Source organism: Meriones unguiculatus, chromosome 11, assembly GCF_030254825.1.
Source record: "Meriones unguiculatus strain TT.TT164.6M chromosome 11, Bangor_MerUng_6.1, whole genome shotgun sequence".
Taxonomy (NCBI): Eukaryota; Metazoa; Chordata; class Mammalia; order Rodentia; family Muridae; genus Meriones; species Meriones unguiculatus.
This window is the reverse complement of record NC_083359.1, coordinates 94,024,169-94,048,477: the sequence shown is the minus strand read 5'-3', so window position 1 is coordinate 94,048,477 and position 24,309 is coordinate 94,024,169. Positions and strand designations below refer to the sequence as shown.

The 24,309-nt window shown below is 39.4% G+C and overlaps 1 protein-coding gene across 2 annotated transcripts; it reads left to right on the top strand.

Moving 5' to 3' along the window:
- The first annotated feature begins 1,609 nt into the window (after positions 1-1,609).
- Positions 1,610-23,962, top strand: LOC110543073 (gamma-interferon-inducible protein 16-like). 2 transcript variants are annotated; one of them, XM_060364717.1, is made up of 9 exons: positions 1,610-2,029; positions 11,173-11,275; positions 12,511-12,792; positions 13,879-14,000; positions 15,007-15,174; positions 16,886-18,124; positions 19,611-20,018; positions 22,404-22,592; positions 23,578-23,962. In XM_060364717.1, the coding sequence occupies exons 3-9, from the start codon at positions 12,531-12,533 to the stop codon at positions 23,596-23,598; spliced, it is 2,409 nt and encodes an 802-aa protein (XP_060220700.1). In that variant the 5' UTR covers positions 1,610-2,029; positions 11,173-11,275; positions 12,511-12,530; the 3' UTR covers positions 23,599-23,962. The 2 variants fall into 2 exon arrangements, with proteins under 2 accessions (XP_060220700.1, XP_060220699.1); XM_060364716.1 differs by lacking the exon at positions 11,173-11,275 and having other exon boundaries at positions 1,611-2,029.
- The last annotated feature ends 347 nt before the right edge of the window (positions 23,963-24,309 follow it).

Below are 24,309 nucleotides of genomic sequence, written 5' to 3'. Positions count from 1 at the left end.
CACAATGCAATGTCTGGATTAAAAACCAGAGTGGGGTAGAGAAATCAGCATTTGAATGAACAAGGGTAAATTATATCAACATTGTACCAACAAAATGCTGAATGTCCATAGTCATCAGGGAGATGCAAATTAAAATGACCCTGAGGTTTCAGCTTACACCCATCAGAATGGATAAGATAAAAAACTCAAGTGATAACACATCCTGGAGAGGGTGTGGAGAAAGGGGAACCCTCCTCCATTGCTGGCAGGAATGTAAACTTGTACAACCTTTAGGAAATCAAACTGGCACTTCCTCAGATGATTACGAATAGTGCTACTTCAAAATCCAGCTATACCACTCTTAGACATATATCCAAAAGTTGCTCAAGTATACAACAGGGACATTTTGTCAACCATGTTCTTAGCAGTTTTATTCGTAATAGCCAGAATCTGGAAACAACCCAGACGTCCCTCAGCAGAAGAATGGATACAGAAATTGTGGTACATTTACACACTGGAATACTGCTCAGCAATTAAAAACAAGCAAAGCGCCTGCCATTGAGTTCCTGTCAGAAATAGTCCCTGTTCCCCTTACTATGTGAAACCCATTGGTTATGGAGCTACCTCCAGCTTCGTCTGAGCAAAGGTTCTAGGACCATACAAGGACCATACATGGTCCTTGGTTGGAGAAACAGTTTCAGAAATGACTGGCTCTTTGACCTCCTCACCCCCCAAGGGAGGAGCAATCCTGCTAGGCCACAGAGGAAGACTTTGTAGCCAGTCCTAAAGATACCTGATTTAACAGGGTCAGATGAAAGGGGAGGAGGTCCTTCCCAATCCATGGACTTGGAAAGGGGCAGGGAGGAGATGAGGGAGGGTGGGGTTGGGAGGGAACAAGGGAGCGGGAAACAGCTGGGATACAAAATTAATAAAATGTAACTAATAATAATATTAACATTAAAAAAAGAAAATATTATCCAGCAAGTGCATATACTATAGGCTCTTATACTAGCATCAGCTGGTTGGTGTCCTATGTTCCATGTCTGAGGAAACAGCAGTACAGACACCATCCACTATCAAACACAGGGGAAATCAGTCAGACAACTGTTGTTTCAAGCTCTGAAGCTACCAGAAGTTCAGAGCTTTTCCACAAGTTTGCAAGTCTTCAAGTATTGTCACTATATAGGCCAGGATCTGCTGGGTTTTCCCAGAAAGATTGCCTAAGTGCCCCTTATATTAATCACTTAGAGGACAGTTAAGCCATGGTACAGAGAGCAGTCATTGCCAACTAACTTTATGTTTAGCTGAGGTTGGAGTCACATGTTTCTTATAACATTACCCTCTGGAAAGCTATGGCCTGGGAACCATTGACAAAAGAATGAAAGCTTTGTAAAGTGTTTAAACTGGAAATAATTCATCACAGATCTTTTCCTATTCAGGATATGTACAGGCAAGTACAGAGCAACAGGCTCTGACAAGTTCCCCTCTGGCAGCTTCCATTCTGAACAAGAAAAAAGGGGGAGATGGCTGAGTGACTTCCCCTTTGTCTCTGTGATTTTACTTTCATTCAAATGAGTGTAAGATTCCTAGTGACCTACTTCTAAGTCTGTGGGATATGAAAGACTCAAGCTGGAATTTGTACCTATTTATACTTGTAAAAAAATAACTGCATAAAGTGCAACTTTGTTTCTGTAGGTTTTTTTTTTTTTTCTAGAAACCACATTAATAACAGGAAATAAAGAGTTCTGCTTTCAGAGCTGGGGAAATCGAAAGCTATGAACACTGCTGGGAAGAATCCTATTTCATCACAACCCTCCCTGGGGAGACAGCAGGGAGAGGCAGACATCCAGCACTGCTCCACTTAGGAACTTACTTTAACCAGTCCCTTGTCTTCCCTGTTATTCTGTAAATACCACATTTTCTCGGCATTCAGTGAGAGTGCAACACCTACATTTTGAGAGATTTATCTTCCTACTCAAAATAGGCAAGCTCCATTTCCTGACTTGCTGAAGATCTATACTCTGGACACCACTGAGACATTTCCAGCGAGGTAAGTCCTGCCCCTATTACATAAAGGGTAGATAGCTCGGTAAAACCCACAAGAACATAGGAGATCCAAGTGGTTCTTCCAGTGTATGTGGGCTTGGGAATGAGGCAGAACAGGGATGGTTCAGCTCCTCTCAGGGGCAGTGGACTGCTGTAGCTGGGTTCTGTTGCCTGATTCAGGAATTCCTTCCTCTCTGAGGCTTGAGGAAAGAAAAGGTGCATTTTGATTACTGCAGATTATAAAAGTTGATTCCTAAGAATAAGTATCAATAAATGAAAAATGAGAAGTAGGCTTTAAGTGCATTGGCTGCAGGGTGCACGGGTACCTATGGCTATGGTGAATGAATAAGGACAAGTTAGTGATATGAAAAGTTACTGTGAAATAATATTGAGTGAAAATGCATCTGGGCATGGAGCTGCATTCTCTAATAATATCTTAATATTATACAGCATGAGAGCCAGTGGACATGTATGGTAAAAACTTTCTAAGGTTCAGAGATGCAGTTATTCAAACATATCCTGTTTTCATAAGCATATTTAACACTTCCTTTTTCTCCCCTCCATAAACAGGACTAAGAATAGTGTTTACTCACCTGGAGAGACTTTTTGTCATCTTGAAAGTTATTCTTTTGGGTTGGTTATATTTTATCTATTTTTTTGTTTTTGTTTTTATATTTTGGTCATGACATATAAGTCATATAAAAAAGAGTTAAATAGAAATATGCTTCTGTTGTCTGCTTTTAGAATATTTTAAAGGCTCTCTGTCTCTGGCAGAGTACCCCATGTGTACATGAACTTTATAATGTAAATGTCAATTTGAAGTTGTACCTGAATTAGATCAATCTGACTAAGTTCATCAGTTATGTTGCTAAAGCCTGCTAGATTTTTGCAGATTTTTTCACCTTAATCATTTACTAATTGAGACACTGTTGTATTGACCATAAGAATCTGGGTTCTCTTTATGATTTTTTTTTTCAAATTCAGATATCTGTGCCCTCACAGACGTGTTTGTTAACATGTAGATATGTGTACTTATGTGAAAACAAATTCTGTGATTTAATAGAACTGTGAAGGAACAAAATAATAATAAATAGAATACACTATTATTGGTAGATAAATCCATAGTTAAAACTATTATCTTCTGGGGCTGGAGAGATGGCTCAGTGGTTAGGAGCACTGGTTGCTCTTCCAAAAGTCTTGAGTTCAATTCCCAGCAACCACATGGTACCTCAGAACCATTTATAATGGTATTTAATGCCCCTTTCTGTCTGCAGATATATACAGGAAGACAGAGCACTCAGAAACGTAACTAAGTAAATATCTTGTTAAAAAATTCTATTTTCTTCTAGGATGGGAAGGTTTATCTCACTGTGATATTTAATAGTAGTTTTAATCTTCAGTTATATTAAAGCTCTGCTAATGTAGATAAACAGGATTTTCTTTAGTTTCTAATTAATTTTGGATTTCCCAACTGTTAGGAAATGTTTTATTAACAGCTCTTAGGCATTTGGCCATTTGGCAGAAGCTGTCATTGAACTGCTTAAGTCTTTCATTATAGGCTGGTAATCAACAGATATTTTTATTTTATTTTTCTTTATTAATTACACTTTACTAACTTTGTATCCTCCCCCCGTGGTTCCCTCCCTCCTCCTGTCCCAATCCCTCCCGTCCTCCACCCTCTGCATGCATGCCCCTCCCCAAGTCCACTGATAGGGGAGGTCTTCTTTTCCTTCCTTCTGATCCTAGTTAATTACGTTTCATCAGGAGTGGCTGCCTTGTCCTCTTCTGTGACCTGGTAATGCTTCTTCCCCCTCAAGGGGAAGTAATTAAAGAGCAGACCAATCAGTTCATGTCAGAGACAGTCCCTGTTCCTATCACAATAAAATCCACTTGGATACTGAACTGCCATGGGCTACATCTGTGCAGGGGTCTTAGGTTATCTCCATGCATAGTCCTTGGTTGGAATAGCAGTCTCAGGAAAGATCCCTGTGTCAGATTTTTTGGTTCTGTTGCTCTCCTTATGGAGTTCCTATCCTCTCCATATCGTACTGTTTTCCAAAGGTTGCCCATAAGTCGCAGTATCTACATTGATAGTCTGTAGGGCAGAGCTTTTTAGAGGTCCTCTGTGTCAGGCTCCTGACTTGTTCCCTCTTTTCTCCTTCTTCTGATGTCCAGCCTCTTTGCCTTTCTGGATAGGAATTGAGCATTTTAGCAAGAGTCCTCCCTCTTGATTAGTTTCTTTAGGTGTACAGATTTTAGTAGTTTTATCCTATATTATACATCTATATGAGTGAATATATATCGTGTGCATCCCTCTGCTTCTGGGATAGCTCACTCAGGATGATCTTTTCCAGATCCCGCCATTTCCCTGCAAATTTCATGATTTCCTTGGTTTTTTATTTCTGAGTAATATTCCATTGTGTAGATATACCACAATTTGTGCATCCATTCCTCCACTGAGGGGCATCTGGGCTGTTTCCAGCTTCTGGCTATTACAAATAAGGCTGCTACAAACATGGTTAAGCAAATGTTCTTATTGTGTACTTGAGAATCTTTTGGATATATGCCTAGGAGTTGTATAGCTTAATCTTGAGGAACCGCTTTTCATAGTTGTCTGAGAAAGCGCCAGATTGCTTTCCAGAGTGGTTGTACAAGATTACATTCCCACCAGCAGTGGAGGAGGGTTCCCCTTTCTCCACAACCTCTCCAGCATGTGTAGTGACTTGAGATTTTGATCTTAGCCATTCTGATGGGTATAAGGTGAAATCTTAGGGTTGTTTTGATTTGCATTTCCCTGATGGCTAATGAGGTTGAGCATTTCTTTAAGTGTTTCTCTGCCATTTGATATTCCTCTGCAGAGAATTCTCTGTTTAGCTCTATACCCCATTTTTTAATTGGATTACTTGATTTTTTGCTGTTTAACTTATTTAGTTCTTTATATATACTGGATATTAGCCCTCTGTCAGATATAGGGTTGGTGAAAATCTTTTCCCAGTCTGTAGACTGTCGTTTTGTTCTGAGGACAGTATCCTTTGCTTTACAGAAGCTTTTCAGTTTCATGAGGTCCCATTTATTGATTGTTGCTCTTAGAGCCTGCGCTGTTGGAGTTCTGTTCAGGAAGTTGTCTCCTGTGCCAATGAGTTCAAGGGTATTCCCCACTTTTTCTTCTAAGCAGTTTAGTGTGTCTAGTTTTATGTTGAGGTCTTTGATCCACTTGGACTTTAGTTTTGTGCAGGGTGATAAGTATGGATCTATTTGCATTTTTCTACATGTAGACTTCCAGTTAGACCAGCACCATTTGTTGAAGATGCTGTCTTTTTTCCATTGAATGGATTTGGCATCTTTGTCAAAAATCAGGTGTCCATAAGTGTGTGGATTTATGTCAGGTCTTCTATTCGATTCCATTGATCCACCAGTCTGTTTCTATGCCAGTACCATGCAGTTTTTAGTATTGTTGCTCTATAGTACAGCTTGAGATCAGGTGTTTGTGATACCTCCTGAAGATCTTTTACTGTAGAGAACTGCAATTCTGGGTTTCTTGTTGTTCCATATGAAGGTGAGAATTTTTCTTTCAAGGTCTGTAAAGAATTGTGTTGGTAATTTTATGGGAATTGCATTGAATCTGTAGATTGTGTTTGGTAAGATGGCCATTTTAACTATGTTAATCCTGCCAAGCCATGAGCATGGGAGATCTTTCCATCTTCTTATATCTTCTTCTATTTCTTTCTTCAAAGACTGGAAATTTTTTTCATACAAGTCTTTGACTTACTTGGTTAGGTTCACACTAGGTACGTTATGTCCTTTGTGGCTATTGTGAAGGGTGTTGTTGCCCTAATTTCTTTCTCGGCCCTTTTGTCCTTTGTATACAGGAAGGCTACTGATTTTTTTTTTGAGTTAATTTTGTATCCAGCCACGTTGCTGAAGGTGTTAATCAGCTGTAGGAGTTCCCTGGTAGAGTTTTTGGGTCACTCAGGTATACTATCATATCATCTGAAAATAGTGATACTTTGACTTCTTTCTTTCCAATTTGTATCCCCTTGATCTCCTTCAATTGCCTTATTGCTCTAGCTAGGACTTCAAGAACAATGTTGAAAAGATATGGAGAGAGTGGGCAGCCTTGCCTTGTCCCTGATTTCAGTGGGATTGATTTAAGTTTCTCTCCATTGAGACTGATGTTGGCTATAGGTTTGCTTTACTATGTTCAGGTATGTGCCTTGTATCTCTGATCTCTCCAAGACTTTAAACATGAATGGGTGTTGGATTTTGTCAAATGCCTTTTCAGCATTTAAGGAGATGATCATGTGGTTTTTCTCCTTCAGTTTGTTTATGTGGTGGATCACATTGATGGATTTCCGTATATTGAACCACCTCTGCATGCCTGGGATGAAGCCTACTTAGTCGTAGTGGATGATGTCTTTGATGTGTTCTTGGATTCGGTTTGCAAGTATTTTTGCATCAATATTCATGAGGGAGATTGGCCTGAAATTCTCTTTCTTTGTTAGGTCTTTGTGAGGTTTAGGTACCAGGTGACTGTGGCTTCATAGAATGAGTTTGGTAGTGTTCCTTCTGTTTCTATCTTGTGGAATAGTTTGAAGAGTGTTGGTGTTAGCTCTTCTTTGAAGGTCTGGTAGAATTCGGCATTGAAACCATCTGGCCCTGGACTTTTTTTGCATGTTAGACTTATGATGACAGCTTCTATTTCCTTAGGGGATATAGGACTATTTAATTGGTTTACCTGGTCTTGATTCAGCTTTGGCATGTAGAATTGGTCAAGAAAATTGTCCATTTCACTTAAATTTTCAAATTTTGTGGCATATAGACTTTGGAAGTAAGACCAAATTATTGTTTGGGTTTCTTCAGTGTCCGTGGTTATGTCTCCCTTTTTGTTTCTGATTTTGTTGATTTGTATAGTTTCTCTCTTCCTTTTAGTTAGTTTGGATAAGGGTTTGTCTATCTTGTTGATTTTCTCAAAGAACCAGCTCTTGGTTTCATTGATTCTTTGAATTGTTTTATTTGTTTCTAATTTATTGATTTCAGCCCTGAGTTTGATTATTTCCAGCTGTCTATTCCTCTTTGGTGTGTCTGCTTCTTTTTTTTCTAGGGCTCTTAAGTGAACCATTAAGTTGTTGCATGAGATGTTTCGATTTTCTTTTTGAAGGCACTTGGTGCTATGAACTTTCCTCTTAGCACTGCTTTCATTGTGTCCCATAAGTTTGGGTATGTTGTGCCTTCACTTTCATTGAATTCTAGGGAGTCTTTAATTTCTTTCTTTATTTCTTCTTTGACCCAGCTATCATTTAGAAGCAAGTTGTTCAGTTTCCATGTGTGTGTAGGCCTTTTGCTAATTTTGTCATTGAGGTCCAGTTTTAGTCCATGGTGATCAGATAGGATACAAGGGATTATTTCAATCTTCTTGTATCTGTTTAGGTTTGCTTTGTGACCAACTATATGGTCTATTTTGGAGAAGGTTCCATGAGGTGCTGAGAAGAAGGTAAATTCTTTTGAGTTTGGGTGAAATGGTCTGTAGATGTCCGTGAGGTCCATTTGATTCATGACCTCTGTCAGAGTTATTATTTCTTTGTTTAATTTCTGTTTTGTTGACCTGTCCTTTGTTGAGAGTGGGGTGTTGAAGTATCCCACTATGGTCTGTGTGGGGGTCTATGTGTGGTTTAAGTTTTATCAATGTTTCTTTTACAAATGTGGGTGCCCTTGCATTTGAGGCATAGATGTTCAGGATTGTGATATCTTCCTGGTTGATTTTTTCCCTTGATGAGTATGAAGTATCCTTCTCTATCTCTTTTGATTGATTTTGGTTGAAAAATCTACTTTATTAGATACTAGGATGGCTACTCCGGCTTGCTTCTTGGGTCCATTTGCTTGGAAAACCGTCTTCCAGCCCTTTATTCTCAGGTAATATCTATCTTTGTGATTTAAGTGTGTTTCTCGTATGCAACAGATTGTTGGGTCTTGTTTAAGCATCCATTCTGTTAGTCTGTGTCTTTTTATTGGAGAATTGAGTCCATTGATGTTGAGGGAGATTAATGACCAGTGGCTGTTAGATCCTTTGATATTGATGTTGGCCATAGTAGTGTGTTTGGCTACTTTTGTTTTGCTGTAGTGAAGTTATTTATTTCCTATGATTTCTTGAAAGTAGTTAGTTTTCTTGGGTTGTATTTTTCTTTCTAGTATCTTCTGTAACACTGGATTTGTGTGTAGGTATTGTTGAAATTTGTTTTTGTTGTTGAATATCTTGTTGTCTCCGTCTATGAGGACTGAGAGTTTTGCTGGGTACAGTAGCCTAGGCTGGCATCTGTGTTCTCTTAGGGTCCACATGATATCCGTCCAGGCCTTTCTGGCTTTCATAGTTTCTGTTGAGAAGTCAGGTGTGATTCTGATGGGTTTGCCATTATATGTTAGTTGGCCTTTTTCCCTTGCAGCTTTTAGTATTTTTTCTTTGTTCTGTATACTTACTGTTTTGATTATTATGTGACGGGAGGATTTTCTTTTCTGGTCTAATTTATTAGGTGTTCTGTAGGCCTCTTGTAATCTTATAGGCTTCCCCTTTAAGTTGAGGAAATTTTCTTCAATGATTTTGTTGAAAATATTTTCTGGGCCTTGGAGGAGGGAATCTTCTTTTTCCTCTATTCCTATTATTGTTAGGTTTTGTCTTTTTATGTTGTCTTGGATTTCTTGGATAGTTTGTGTCAGGAATTTCTAGATTTATTATTTTCTTTGATGGATACATCGATTTCTTCCATTGTATCTTCCACACCTGAGATTCTTTCTTCCATCTCTTGTAGTCTGTTAGTTATGCTTACCTCTGTAGTTCCTGTTTTTTTTCCTAGGTTCTCCCTCTCTGTGATTTCCTTGGTTTGTGTTTTCTTTTTGCCACACCCACTCCAGCTTTGCCAGTGTAGCATATCAATAGATTGTGCTACAGGGCAGGAGACACACTTTCTTCAGAAATTCGCTCCCTGGAGGCCACTGGCAGGTCTTCCTGACCACCTAAATCCAAAAGACGCAGTCTAGGGTCTCTACGCTTTTTCGGTTGCGGTTGCAGGGCTGGATTAATGAGTTTTTTGATCTTTCTTTATGATTCCTGAAACAGCACAATTAACTATTCAAGGAAATATATTCTTGATAAATTATTAAAGCCTTTAACAAGAATAAAATGTAAAAAGAATAAGCTTAAGAAAAGTAATAAATCAGATTCAGTATCAATAGGCATTATAAAAATAGTAAAAAAATAATGGGCTCCTTCTTAAGAAAAAATACGGGAGTTTCCCCTCCTTTCAGCACCTTGTTCCTAGGGAAGATTGTAAATCTTTAGCAGGACATAGGGGAGGATGGTTAACAAAGGTGTAATTAGATTTTGATACAGAAAGAGATTTTGGCAGGCATCTGAAAGTCTTTTGGTGCTGGGTGTCCTGAGCATTAGACCTGATGATCCCCCTGCTGTGAGGTTTCCTCCTGACAGGGACACCCAGTCTTTGCTTTGGGGACCACCGTTCTAGTTCTGTCTGGGATGGCAAGTAGAACCCGCAGGCACAGATGCACGTGGCTCTGCCTTTCTGGCCTTTGGGAGCCTGGGCATCTGCCTAAACTGGGTAATTTTTTCTGAGACATTTTCGGGGTGGTGGTATCAGCTGAGTGCTCTGAGATCAGACCAGCTGTTTCCCTCCCTTTGGGTTTGCACCCGACAGTGAAACTCAGTCTCTGGTGCCCTGGGGACTACAGTTCTATCTGGGGCAGTGAATCAGGCGTGCAGGCAAGGCTCTGTGCAGGTGCCTGGGTCCCCGGCTCTGGCTCTGGGCTGGCTCCTTGGATGCCCGTGGAACCCGAGTCTTTTCCAGGGGATGTCTGGGTGACCCAATCGTTTCCTGCACCGTGGGGTTATCGCTCAACTGGAAATTTCAGTCTGTGATGTTGTGGTGCCCACAGTTCAGTCTGGGACAGTGACCAGAGCACACTGGCATGTGGCTCTGGGCTGGTGACCAAGCGCCTGGCTGAACTGGGATCTCTTCCGCAGTTTAGCTTGGTCAGTTAAAGCTGATTGAATCCCCTACTGTGGGGTATCCTCTCACCTGGGAAACACAATCACTTGTGTTTTATGGCCGTGAGTTCTGATTGCTGGTCACTGTGCTGATCTTGCTGTGCTGCTGGTCAGAATGAGAGTTGTCCCGGCGCCGCCATCTTGCCCCCAATCAACAGAGTTTTGTTTTGCTTCTGCCACTGTAATTTCACTTAGGATGTCTCTATCTTCCTCCTGTGCCCAAAAGTCTGCTCTTTGATTCCCTCCCCCTGTTGGGCTGTCCTTACTAGGCCACAGAGAAAGAGGATCCAGACAGTCCTAATGAGACCTGATAGGCTAGGGTCAGAGAGTAGGGGAGGAGGACCTCCCCTATCAGTGGACTAGAGGAATGGGGGGAGGAGGAGAGTGAGACCAGGAAAAGATAAGAGAGAGGCCTACTGCCGGGATACAAAGTGAATAAATTGTAATAAATAATAATGATAATTAATTTTTTTAAAAAGTGTGTCTCTACCTTACATCAGTAAACTGTACATCCTCCTTCATCTGTCCTTTAACCATGTTGATGTTCTTTCTATTTCACCTTTTTTTTTCTGATTAAATCTTTATTTTTAAGTCTAGGTATACCTAATCAAGTTTGCATTTCTCATTTTTGAAGAACTGAATTTTCTTTCTTTTTCAGTTTTTAGTTCTTTGAGAATTTCATATAGTATATTTTGTTCATATTCACCCCTTCAATAATCTTTTCCAGATACATACTCCTTTCCGTACGCACCCAACATTGTATCTTCCTTTATTTTTAAAACCCTTCTAGTACAGCTCATGCTCAATAAACTAGGGCCCATACCTTTAATAAGAGTGGTTCTCCCTATCAGCAGCTATCAAATGCCATCCAAAACTTCTTAGCTGTTTATGGGACTTTGTGTCCATCATGCCTTTCCCCACCTCACTTCATGCTGGGATTTTTGTCCTGTGTAAACTTTCACAAGTCTTACTATGATGGTGTCACAATGCATCAAGTTCATATATGCAACTACCCAGCGGAGTTTGGCCAACACTGTGTCCCTGTAATCATCCACCACCTCTGCTTATGTTTTTCCTTCCTCCTCTTTTTCGAGGATTCCTGAGAAGGGTAAGATTGGCGATGGCCTTTCTCTCATGATAGCATGCATGCCACCTTCCAGCACCACAGAAGTTTTCTAGTAGGAATGTAGCTCCTGAGTAAGTACCACCTGATTTACACATGGTCTATGACTCAAGTATATGGTGTCTTTATCAAGTTCTGGAAGGATACTAAGAGGACTGACAATAGCTTTTATGTTTTGGGGGAAGGTCTATGATATATGCATATATATGTGTATATTGGCATAATATGTATTCTTACATTATATACGAGAAACTTTCCATGCTAATAGTTTTTATATTACTGTTTGAAATATAATTAGTTACTCTTCTCTCTATTCCTTTCACTACCCAACTGCCCCATTCTCTACCCCCATTTAACTCTTAGGTTTAGGTTTTCAAAGTTTATAAAAGTAGACGGAAAAGGAAATATAAGAATAACTTTCCATGCAATGTAAAAGAAATTAACCACATCATAAATATCGATAATGAAAGGGGTGTTGTATATTTTGAAGCCTATGATCTCAGCGTAAAAATAAACATAGTGCAGATTTTTCAAAGACTTTCTATATATTTTAGAGGGAATGAATATTTTTAATAAATTAGTAAACTATTACAAGTTTTTTGAGAGAACTTGAGCATGCTGGTAGGTAGAAAATAGTGTCTATAGACAAATAAAACTCATTAAGTCAAGCCTGAATGGATGAGGTCAAGAAATTATTAACATAATTACATTCAATAAATTTTATGCTACTACTCTGGAAAGTATGAAGATGGTTGAGAACTTGACAATAATATGGGCATAAGGGATCCAGATAGCATACTCCAAGCCCAAGGGAGACAGAATTCTAATGAGAGGTTTTTTGGGAAAAGCCTAGTGGACAAGGGTCAGTGCCTTAGAATGAACATTACTACTTTAGCCATTGTTCATCCAGGTGCACTGTAATAGGATGCATTCAGTCTGCCTCAGAATGGGGATATCCAAAAACCCACAGCAACAGCCTTCATCATCAAAAAGAATGGGAAGAGAACTTTAGCACTCACAGTCCACACTCTAAACACTGCAGCTATTACTCATTCAACATTTTTCTTCCACCTCAACTGCCACTGACCTAAGTCATCTACTATGGTTAGTGGGAAGAATTTCTTAGACTTGTTTATTAGTACAGAAGTTCTACACAGATGATACAGTGGTACACCTTGTATATAACTCTATTTATCGCACACAATTATAGACAGCATTATCAATTAGGGTCATTCACTCACATGAGAATATCCTGTTTTTGAAAATGTCTATGTATGCCTGTAAGCCTGTGTCCATTTTTATCTTTTAGACTCATCCATAATTTTAGAGATGGCAAGCAAATTCAAGAAAATTGTTCTTCTAAAAGGATTACAGGTCATGGGGGACTATGAGTTTAGGACAATCAAGTCCTTACTAAGAAAAGAACTAAAATTAACTAAAAAGCAAGAGGAGTATGACAGAATTCAGATGGCTGACCTGTTGGAGGACAAGTTCCCAAAAGATGCTGGACTAGCCAAGCTGATAGAAGTGTGCAAAGACGTTGAAGAACTTAAAGACCTTACTGAAGGGCTTAAAACAGAGAAGGCTAAAGGTAACAGTGGGGTACCTTGAACTCTCAACCCATCTCCACTCTCCCCAAACTTGGTAGCTCTCTGCAGTGATCAGAGCTCTTTTTTTCTATTGTGTGTCTTAGAATCTATAAGGTTGAAACATTTTAATATGAACAAGCTGATGATTTTAAGAATCTTTCCTTACCAAAGAAATTTGATGTATTTCAGAGTAGATATCTTTTGTATTGGAGGTAAATAAAATAAGAAGCAGTTGTTGAGATAGATTAGAATATCCGACATGGTAGGGAATCTAGAAAGTGAAGTAAAAATTGAGAAACTGTCATTTAAGACATTTAAATAGAGGAAATTTAACACTTACTTGACAATCTTACCATTCCACCAATATCCTTTCTGTTAACAAATATGATCTAATATTTAAGCATGAACCTGCATCTTAGAGATGTAAAGAAGTTTTTCTTTATAAAGTCACTGGGTTTAAAAAACAATGGGTATATTGACCCACAACTCTAGACCCTAGCAGTTAGCATAAGGATGTTCAGGCAGGAAGAACTAAAGTTTGAAAATATTGTAAGTTATACAGAAAGAAGTAAGATATAGAAGTAAGATGTCAAAATCTAAGGTCACTACTTTGTTACATTAAATATTAAATCATAATTTCTTTTCCTTTTACTATGGTTTGGAATGATTTTCTTTAGAGGATGACCTACTGTTTTATCATTAAAATTTTGGGTTCCTAAAATCACTCTGTAGGATAAGAAGTTTGGTTCAGGGTTGGACTGATATAAGAAAAAGTCCCCAAGGATGGAGAGACTGTGTCTGCTCCAGCTGTGAAGAATGAAGATCCCCTGAGGCAGGGCCTGGGTCTGACCTGGTACAACTGTTTCCTTCTGACCAGGTAGAGACCCTGGGACAGAAGAAAGTAAACACACAGATACAGGTAGAGAGATAAAATAGTTTTTGAAGTCATTGTCTTTCTGTAAAATCATTAATGAACGTGGAAAAAATGTTATCTTATCTTTTTAAAAATGAAAGAAAAATAATTCTGAGTGAACTTCAGCCAGCTTAAGCATTTCCCTGGGTTTAGTGTGTTTTCTTTGCCACTACAGTTACAAAACAAAAGAAAGGAGAACGGAAAACTGCGGTGAAAAACAGAAACCAAGATGAACCCAGTAGTTCCCCAACTCCTGCCACCAATAATGAATCAAACAAGAATAAACCTTCTTCAAAGGTAAGGTGACTAATCTCCCACTAAAAAAGTTTCTATTCAGGTTCTTAACCTTGTTTATTCTTTAGGAAGGTTTAGCATTCTTTCTAGTCCATGGCTCTAGTGAGAATGGGGTTATAAGTCAACAAATATATAATGACCTTTCATTCATTTTGTTTCACATTTACTGTGGGCTCTAACTTGTGCAGGATAAGCTCTAATGTTGCAAACATAAAATCACTACTTGGCTTTTTAAAGAAACTTACTGTAAAGTGGTTGCTTTGAGATGTAGCTTTTTAAAAGATTAAACCTAAATATAGACTGTAATTCTACATCCGATGCTCTTCTGCAATCACGGGGGAAAAGAGAGTGGCATAAATGTATCGTGGTTGCTCCTCTATGAGGCAATCCTACATTTCAGTTAGGGTTTCTGTTTCTGTGAAGAGACACCGTGACTAGGTCAACTCTCATGAAAGAAAGCATTCCGTTGGATCTTTCTTACGTTCAGAGGTTTATTAAATTGCAGTCATGGTAGAAAGCATGGCTGCACGCAGACAGGCATGATGCTCATGAAGAAATGAGAGCTCTATATCTCCACAGGCAGCAGGAACAAGGTGTGACACTGGGCATGGCTTGAGCAAAGCCCACAAAGCCCACCAGAAGTGACACACTTCCTCCAACAGGCACACCTACTTCATCAAGGCCACATCTCCTAACAGTGCCACTCCCTGGTGACCCAGCATTCAAATCTCTGTTTTTATGGGAGCCATTGTTATTCAATCCACCATACTACACAGCTGATCTCTTAAGAATAAGATGTGCTCAAAGACACAAGTATAATTAGAATTCAGTAATAAAACAAATAATCTTATGGTCTTGAAAATATTGTGTCTTATTTAATATTAAAGACATTACTAAGGGCTGGAGATAAAACTGTAGAGAAAAGCACAACTCAGTGTGTACAAGGCCTGGGGTCCAGTTTTTAACACATGGGAGACTCAAGAGAGAAAAAGAAATGTGTTTCTTTCAGAACAAGATAAAACAAACCAGAAAAACTGAAGTTGGAAAGAAAAGGAAGCTTACTGAGGACGAGACTCAGCTTCCAGAACCTTCAGAAACCAACACACAAAAAGATGAAGGTTGTTTCCAGACTCCCCATAAGCCTCCACCAACAACATCCACTTGTTCCTCAAAGAAGGTACCATTTTCCTCTTCCCAGTGCTTGTCCCTTCCCCAAAGCACATCAAAGACTTCTCACTAATCCCCTACTATGAAGACTCTCCTTATACTATTGAATAGCTCACTAAGCCATCTGTTAATGTATCATGAGCTCAGGATATTAAAAAGATAAGTAATTTATAGACTGTATTTAATGCTGTCAACCAGCTCTCTGATTAGAGTTCAGAAAAAAAAAAAGTATAGGGGATACAGACAGAGACACAGGAGTGTAGCAGTTCCCCATAGCTTAGTTCTTCTTAGCCCTGTCTCTTTGCTGGTGACCCAACTCCTGAGGTTATTTTCACCATCCTGTGGTCTTCTCAGCGGGTGTTTTGACACATGATGTTTCCCTGTTTAGGAAATCTTTATCCCTGCCCATTCACTGATCAAGCAACTGTATAACTATAATAGTCATTTTTGCTGAAAGTGAGCTTCAGACCCTTCCCAGACATATACCAAACTCTCCCAGCCATTTCTCATAGAAAGGAACAACCATTCTGGTGACTTCTTAATGTAATTACAATGTATAGAATTTCTCATCTGATTTTCTAATATGTACTTAATGGTATCATCATTCATCAGGTGTGTATTTTGAGACCCTGACTGCAATTTACACAGATCTCCTAATTTTGATGCATGGTACAATTGTATTGAACACTCTTTGTGACCAGCTTTTAATCCTTTTAAATTATAGAGTCATGTTATTTAACATAGGAAGCCCTTAAACATACACTATCTTGTTCACACATGGTGATAGCAATATAATTGGAAATGAACACAATCCCCAAAAAAATGAGCTACACTTAGTGAAAGTTCTGGCTTAAATAGCATTAACTTCATAGCAATGGTTGCATTTTAGAAGACTTGTTCCTTGGAAGATCAAAACCATACAAAGAAACCAGTAAAAGTGGCCATTAGAGTTATATGTAGGTATTTGCATTCTAACTCACCTTCACTTTTAAAGAAAAATTTATCACCTTTAACATTATATTTAACATTTCTTTATTCTTCTAAGATTAGAAAAATGTAATAAAAAAAAAACTAACTAGATCTGTTGCCTGAAGTACAAGCATTTCTCACATGCGTAGCAGTTTTATTGGATTTGAATTATGGTTATTTTAAAGATCCAAACAAAGCTTTGACTGAGTTTAGATGGGCTTTAGGCCTGATAGTCCAGCACTCTGTCAACTGAGCTCCATCTCCATCTACTACAGTACCTGTCACATAATCTCACACCATCTGAAAGTGTAAGGAATAGACTCCCTGTTTGCTACAGAGAACATGCACACTAAGGATTGAATATTTAATGGACTAGAAAGTCTATGTGAATGAAAGTCCAGATATATGGGCCAATTTTACCACAAGTTTAGCTACCCACAAAATAACACTGAGTTGAACCAGACCAAGTAATTTTTGACAAGTTTTTCTAAGATGTTCTGAGAAAGCATCTCATCCCCAACCAGTGAAAATTCAAAATCTTGTTTTTATTAGAAGTTGTAATATTGATTAGAAAGGGAGGAGGCTAGGTGTTAGAATACCCAAGTGTGTGCTAAAAGAGTTAGTTCAGCCCAGGAGAAAACAGACAGGATAAAAGTCCGATTTTCAAATGGAAAAATGAAAAGACATACTTGGTCTGATTTTTAAAAACCATTAAGCAGGATTAAAAGTTTCCCAATCTTATTTTCCTTTAGAAACAAAAAAACACAATTATCCAAAAACATGGTATCATAAAGACAGAAGTTCCACAGGAAAAGCAGCAGCTTCCCCAATTTTCAGCAACCAGCAACTCCTCAGCTGTGAGTGAACTCCAGACTCTCCAGGGACATTCAACCATTGCTTCCAGCAACCTTCAGATTCCTCTGATGCCTCTAGAATCATTCTTGGCTTTAAAGATGTTGCAGGCCTCTACAGTACCAAATTGCCAGAATTTTCCACCGTCAGCATCACACTCCTGTATCCCTCTGAACTGTCATGTGTCTCCTGCACCGTTTAGTGCAGTGAAGGCTCCTCATGAACCTTCAGCAACAGCATCTAGCAATGACTGTGTCCCTGTCATGCTTCCAGAAACAGTGTCCAGATCTCTCAGTGCTCCTCAGATGTCTCCAACCATAGTGCCCAGCAGTGTCCAGGACCATCTCCTACCTACATCAACAGCATTCGGTAGCACACAGGCTTCTCACAGTCAACTAATAACATCCAAAAGTGTAAAAAGTACTAGAGGGCCTTCAGCAACGCTGACAAGCAAATCCAAGATGTCTCCTCCCGCAGCAGCATCGAGCAATGCTCAGGTTTCCCATGCTCCTCTTGCAAATGCATCCCAAAGAAACTCTGCCACTCAGGTGCCTCAAAGACCGAAACCCTGTAGCATTCAGGCACTTAACTCTACAGCAAAGGCTACAGTAAAGGCATCCAAGAATGTCCAGACCCATCAAGTGTTTTTACCAGCAGAGGCCAATTATTTCCAGGCTTCGGAGGCACCTCCTCCACCAACATCCAGCAGTCTTTCCACTCCTCAGGTGTCTATGTCAACAGCGACAAGCAGAGTCCAGACCACTCAAAGGCATCCAGGAACAGCATCCAACTGCATTCAGGCTTCTCACTTTCCTCTGCCAACAGTGTCCAGAAACGTGTGCACCTCTCAAGTGCCTCAGCTAGCAGCATCCAGTACTGGGCCGGCCATTCCCCATCCTAAAGTAAAAGCATTCAAGAGCACCCAGGTACCTCAGGCACCCTCAGCAACGGCATCCAGCACTCTCAGGCCTCCGTGTGCATCTCTACCACCAACAGCCAGCGCTCTCCTGGAACCACGTTCATGTCTACCAAAATCATCCAGAAATTTCCTGGCTCCACCCATGTCCACAGTAACAGCATTAGGGGCTTGCCAGGCTACTCCAGTGCCTCCAGCAACAACAAACAGCAGTCTATCCAGGGTAATGGCCAAGAGGACAATGTAATTGTACAAACAATATAATGACAGAGATTAGCACAAACTTGGAAGGCATCTTCATTTTTTTTTTAATTTTTGTTTTTTTAATATTAGTAACAATTTGTTAACTTTGTATCCCTCTTTTCCTCCCAATCCCTCCCTCCCACCCTCATCTCCTCCCTGCCTCTTTCCAAGTCCACTGATAAGGGAGAACCTCCTCCTCTTTCATCTGATACTGGTTTATCAGGTGTCTTCAGGACTAGCTGCAAAGTCCTCCTCTGTGGCCTAGCAGGGCTGCTCCTCCTTGGGGGTGGGGGGTGAGGTCAAAGAGCCTTCCATCGAGTTCATGTCAGAAACAATCCCTGTTCCCCTTATTAGGGTACCCACTTGGATACTGAGCTACCAAGGGCTACATCTGAGCAGAGGTTCTAGGTTGCATCCATAGATGGCCCTTGTTTGGAGAAACAGTCTCATAAAAGACCCCTGTGGGAAGGCTTCTTCATTAATCTATACGTGCACATAATCTTTTATTCAAATAATCGCTAATTTTTATTGTGTATAGTTACTGATTCCCACCTAAATTCAATAGTAATACTTTACATTGTATGCTCTACTCCATTGAGAAAATAGAGGCAAGTGATCACTTAACGTTCCTGTTCTGTGAGGAGCACAGTGAGACACTTGCTCATTTAATTTTACACCTTAAAATTTTTGTCAAGGTGTTGTTTACATAATGTGCATCACTGCTCCAGTTACACTGAAAATGCACTTCCTGGTGACAGAACACAGCAGTGAGGAGTCAGAGTTAAAACCTCCCACACACAGGGTGAAGTCTGTGTAAGCCTCCAGGTCAGACCACGGAAAAGTGCTGCCAGTTCATAGCTGACTTCCTGTACTGGTACCGAGCTTGACCATGACTGCCAACATGCTTCCTCTATCAGTTTTGCGATGTTGCCTCCATTTCAAAGTACTTTCCTGATGCACAGAAATGACATAGGATACTGTGGAGGGAGGTTATCAAAGAGAAATGCCTTCACAGTTTTTTTTTTTTCTAGTCTCAGGGTTCTCCTCCATGCTTGTTATTATGCCAAAAGAATAACTACGAGCCCAAACCCTTTCTGCTTAATGATGTTTGAGGGGATCTTTCTGTGCCTGCCTACCTACCCTTTTTTCAGGAAAGCTCTGATTTTTTAGAAAACGTTTTGAGTTGAAATCTTCAACATGTTCCTAGATAAAAGACTTGACACGAACAATGGAGGCTCTGGGTTAGTTCCCAAGAATTACAGGTATAATCCCTTTATCCACCAGGAATAATTTGTATTAACTGGAATTACTAGGTAGCAATTGAGGTAAATGTTTCTTCCTTTAGATAGCTTGTAGCAGAGCAATCATTGTTTAGATGATCTCCATTCTACTCAAGTGGAAAAGTTCCTTATGATCTGTCTTAACTATGCCTGTTTATCTTGTGTCTATTTATGTAAACACAAAAGAGAGGAATTGTACCAAAGAAGCCTTCTAAGGAAGAAGGTCAGCATCAAGGTCCCAAACAAGTGATGGTGTTGAAAGTAACAGAACCATTTACTTATGATATGACAGAGGACAAAAGGATGTTCCACGCTACAGTTGCTACTGAGACGGAATTCTTCAGAGTGAAGGTTTTTGACACAGCCTTAAGGAAAAAGTTCATCCCTCAAAAGATCATTATCATATCAGATTATTTTGGAGCCAATGGGTTTCTGGAGATATACAAAGACTCCTGTGTGTCTGATGTGAATGTTAAACAAATAATGGTTATCTCGAATACACTGAGGCAGAAAGCTAACGAAACTCCCAAAATTTCTCATCTGCTTACACAAACAAATGGGACATTTGTGAATGGAGAGTTTGTAGTAACGAAGGTAAGCCATTGTGTTGTTTGTAAAATTTCTTCTGCAATCTGAGATTTTAAGCTTTAATTTAGCGCTGGAATTTGCTCAACTTACTTAACACAGGAAACTATTGCCTTCCATAGCAGAAAGAGACAAGTTAGGTTTCCTCACTTTGGGGATTGGGATGGTTTCCTAACATTCTTTTCCTCAAGGTACCACAGGAAAATTCTTTAGAAAGATATTTATCAATAACCTTTGACATTTCCTGGTTATGACAATCCATCTATCGGCATCCTAATCCCAGACACTGTTCAGTTTATAGCACACTTTCCTTTTAGATTTTGTTTCTTTGATAGCTTCCTCATCAATATTATCAGCAATTCAGTTGTGAGTGAAGAGCCAAATTCCTAGCCTAGATATAGTTTGAAACAATGAGAATAAGAAACCAAATAGACTATTCTTCCCTAGTATAAAGCCTTGTCCAACAAGCCAGGATTATATCTTTAAAGTGTTCTCATTCTCATATTCATTAGTTTTCATCAAGTTCCTTTGAGGAAGTGACTATGAGAGAAAGAAGAGTTTGAAAGAATAGTTTAATTTCACAATTTATATCTAGGCACAATGAAAGTGAGGAAAATTTAGTAAGTCTATGGTCTTTGGCTGTTTCTTTAAGTGCCAATACCCCAGTTCATTTGTAAGCTTATCCAATGTATGATTTTGTAATTTGCATACATGAATACAGTCATGTTATTTATGCTGCTTCTGGCTGTGCTGGTACATTTTGTTATATAAATGGAAAACAAACTAAAACACCAGATCTAAATGCTGTAGATTTAACCTGAGTGATTTGGAATACAGTGAATCAATGTGTACACTGAGCTAATGTGCTCTATTTCAAAAAGAGGGGTGTGTGTATGTGTGTGTGTGTCTATCTATATATCTGTCTGTATATGTGTGTCTGTCTCTCATGCTCTTTGTCTCTTTTTTAATTAATTATTTTTTATTAATTACAGTTTATTCACGTCGTCTCCCAGCTGTAGCCCCCTCCCTCATCCCTTCCCAATCCCACTCTCTCTTCCTCCTCTTCTCCTATGTCCCTCCCCCAGTCCACTGATAGGATAGTCTCCTTCCATCTGACCCTAGTCTATCACGTATCTTTGTTTCTTTTTTGTCTGTTAGTTTGTTGGTTTTGTTTTAGTCTTGTTGGTTTGTCTTTATTTGCTTGTTAGTTTTCTTGAGAGAGAGAGAAAGAGAGAGAGAGAGAGAAGGTATAGAGATGGCAGAGTATGGAAGTGAGAAGTACCTGGGAGGAGGTAGGGGAGGGGAACCACAATCAGAATATGTTGTATGAAAATAACTTTATTTTCAATAAAAGTTAAAATAAATGAAATAAAGGCAGCGTATACTAGTGTTTCTCAGACTCCCCATGAGCCACAAGTAGTCTTTCTTCTCAGGCCTCTTGCTGTACCTAAAAAACCTTCGACCGTAAGTAGATATGGTTCATTGTTTATTTTTGTTCTTTCTTTTTTTTTAAATTTTTTATTTAACTTTTATTAATTACACTTTATTCCTTTTGTATCCCCCCATAGGCCCCTCCCTCCTCCTCTCCCGGTCCCACCCTCCCCCCCTTTTTGCATGCATGCCTCTCCCCAAGTCCACTGATAGGGGAGGTCCTCCTCTCCTTCTTTCTGATCTTTTTTTTTTGTTGTTGTTGTTGTTCTCAATGCAGTTTATTCAGGAACCTTGAACAATCTTCTGACCCTGGGGAAAGCCAGCCCACAGCTTAAAATAGCCTCTGGGTAGCCAACCCCTGTTCTTTCATTTTTGATCCCATACTTAGAATCTTTAAGAAATCTCAACTGTTCTGATATGTTACCACTAGTACTTAGGAAGATACTCATTTTTTCTAAAGATGCCCAGCAGTTAAGCAGCTTTTCAAGTAGGAAAAGCTTAAGTAAGAGTCGTTTTCAAAGGCTGGAAGGCGGCTCAGTCATTAAAGTCTAGGCTCACAAATAAAACCGTAAGAGTGATTTCCAAGAAAAAGTTTGTTTACTCCAACATCCTAAACTATTTTGTTTCTATAATTCTATTTTTTTCAGTTATTTATTTATCTTATCTGTGATGCTTGAGAGAAAACATAAAGGCCATGAAACTAGTGTGGAAGTCAGAAGGCAGGTTTCAGGAATGAATCCTCTCCTCCTACCATGAGTCCTGGTAATTGAGCCCAGGTCATCAGGCTTGACAACAAACACTCTTACCGACTGAATCATCTCACTGGCCCCTGTACCAGCAATTCTAAACCCAAGAGCCATATTTGCCTTGTTGGAGACAGGTTTAAGTGACACAGTTTATTTCTCACAGATGTGACAAGCTTTGATACATTTCCTACAAGATGAATGTTAATTTGTTTTACAGAAAAATAAGAGGAAAGAATTAATTTACTATGGAATTGAAGATGAAACAGGAAAAATGGAAGTGGTGGTATACGGACGGCTGACCAGGATCAACTGTGAGCCAGGCAATAAACTTAGACTCATCTGCTTTGAGTTGACCCAAAGTGAAGATATGTGGCAGCTGAGGTCTTCAAGGCACAGTTACATGCAGGTACATGATCTGAGAAATACCATTCTTCCTATGAATCATATAATTTTTTAATACTCTAGTAAAACTTGACCATTGGCATTACAGAGAAAATCCACAGGTGGAGGAAAATTAAGCTTTGCCCATTTAACATATAGCTTTCTTAGATTATTTTTTGAATAAGGGTTTTTGAATTATGGTATGGAAAATAAATTCAGAAAGACTCAAAGTCGTTACAAATTTTGTTAAATGATAAACTACCTCGTTTATCAAAGCAGAGAGATAATTTGACAGGACTTGGGTTAATTAAAATGTTTGTTCCAAATTCTGACTCTTCGAATTTTCAAATTGACCAAAGTTGAAAACATAAGGAACCTCAGTTCTTCATCTATAACACGCAAATATCTCTTGCAGAGAATCATGGACAGAAATCATAAGTTACCAAGGACTGTCCTGAACAAAGCAGGCTGCAAGGTGCTAAAATCCACCCTCCTTGTCACATTTACACATTTGTGTGGGATTCATTTTACACACACACACACACACACACACACACACACAACTACTATTACAATGTAAACAAAAGAAATATGAAGGATGACCTGGTTGTTCATGTGGAAATGCTCTCACACTACCTTCCTTCTCCAGACTATCAGCCAACATTCCAAACTTTCCCTCAGGGCAGCTGCACCAGCCAAGCCTTTTTCTCCCTGCTCCCAACCTCCCTGTTCAATGAAACTTGGTGACTCAGTCTTTACCTCAAGCATTGAAACTCTTTCCCCCATAGCTTTGTGCACACCCTGCTCTTCCAGCTGTGCTCAAGCCTGTAGGAATGACCAATTAATCCCAAGGGAGGAAAGAAGGCTGACTTCAAGGACAGAGATGCATTTAAGGAGCTAGGCCAGAGAAAAGAGGCATGTGTGACTCATGATGACTAGTCAGTGTGAAGAGAAAACTGTGGAACCAGCTGCATTTCAACTGATCTGTCGTCACTGTTTTCTTCTTTAAGGTCATCAGTGCTGGAATGTGAAGGAAAGCCACTCAGCCCTGGTTCAGTTATGAAAACCTCCCTAGAACTATACTTCTGAAAACCTGGATGCCAATGATAATGTTTATGGAGATAAGAACCAAGTACAGAAAATGAATGTGTATATGACCTGTTGAAACACCATACCTATAAAATCCAGCTGTTAATTCTAGGAAATGGTGCTTTCTTACATTTTTTATACATTTGTGTACTATCTAAATTTCATATTTTGTATCTATAAGTTTTATACCTAAAACGACAACAAAAAACAGTTTCTGTAAATCAGTGCTTCCCTGGGAGTATCTTTAGCCTTTTAAGAGTTGCTGTACAAAAAAAAAAAAAAAAAAAAAAAAATTACTGCATTGAACATATGACAGGAGTCTACCGCAGAAGGCATCTGAAAGACTCTATCTAGCAGCGTTTCAAAGCAGATACTAAGACTCATAACCAAACCTTCGGGAGAGTACAGGGAATTGTATGAAAGAAGGGGAGTTAGTATGATGTGAAAAGGATAGGAGCGCCACAAGGACCAAATATATCTGGGCACAGGGTCTTTTCTGAGACTGACACTCCACCAAGGACCATGTATGGATATAACCTAGAATCTCTGCTCAGATGTAGCCCGTGGTAGCTTGGTAACCAATTGGTTTCCCATAGTAAGGGGAACAAGGACTATTTCTAACAGGAATTCAATGGCTGGCTCTTTTACCTCCC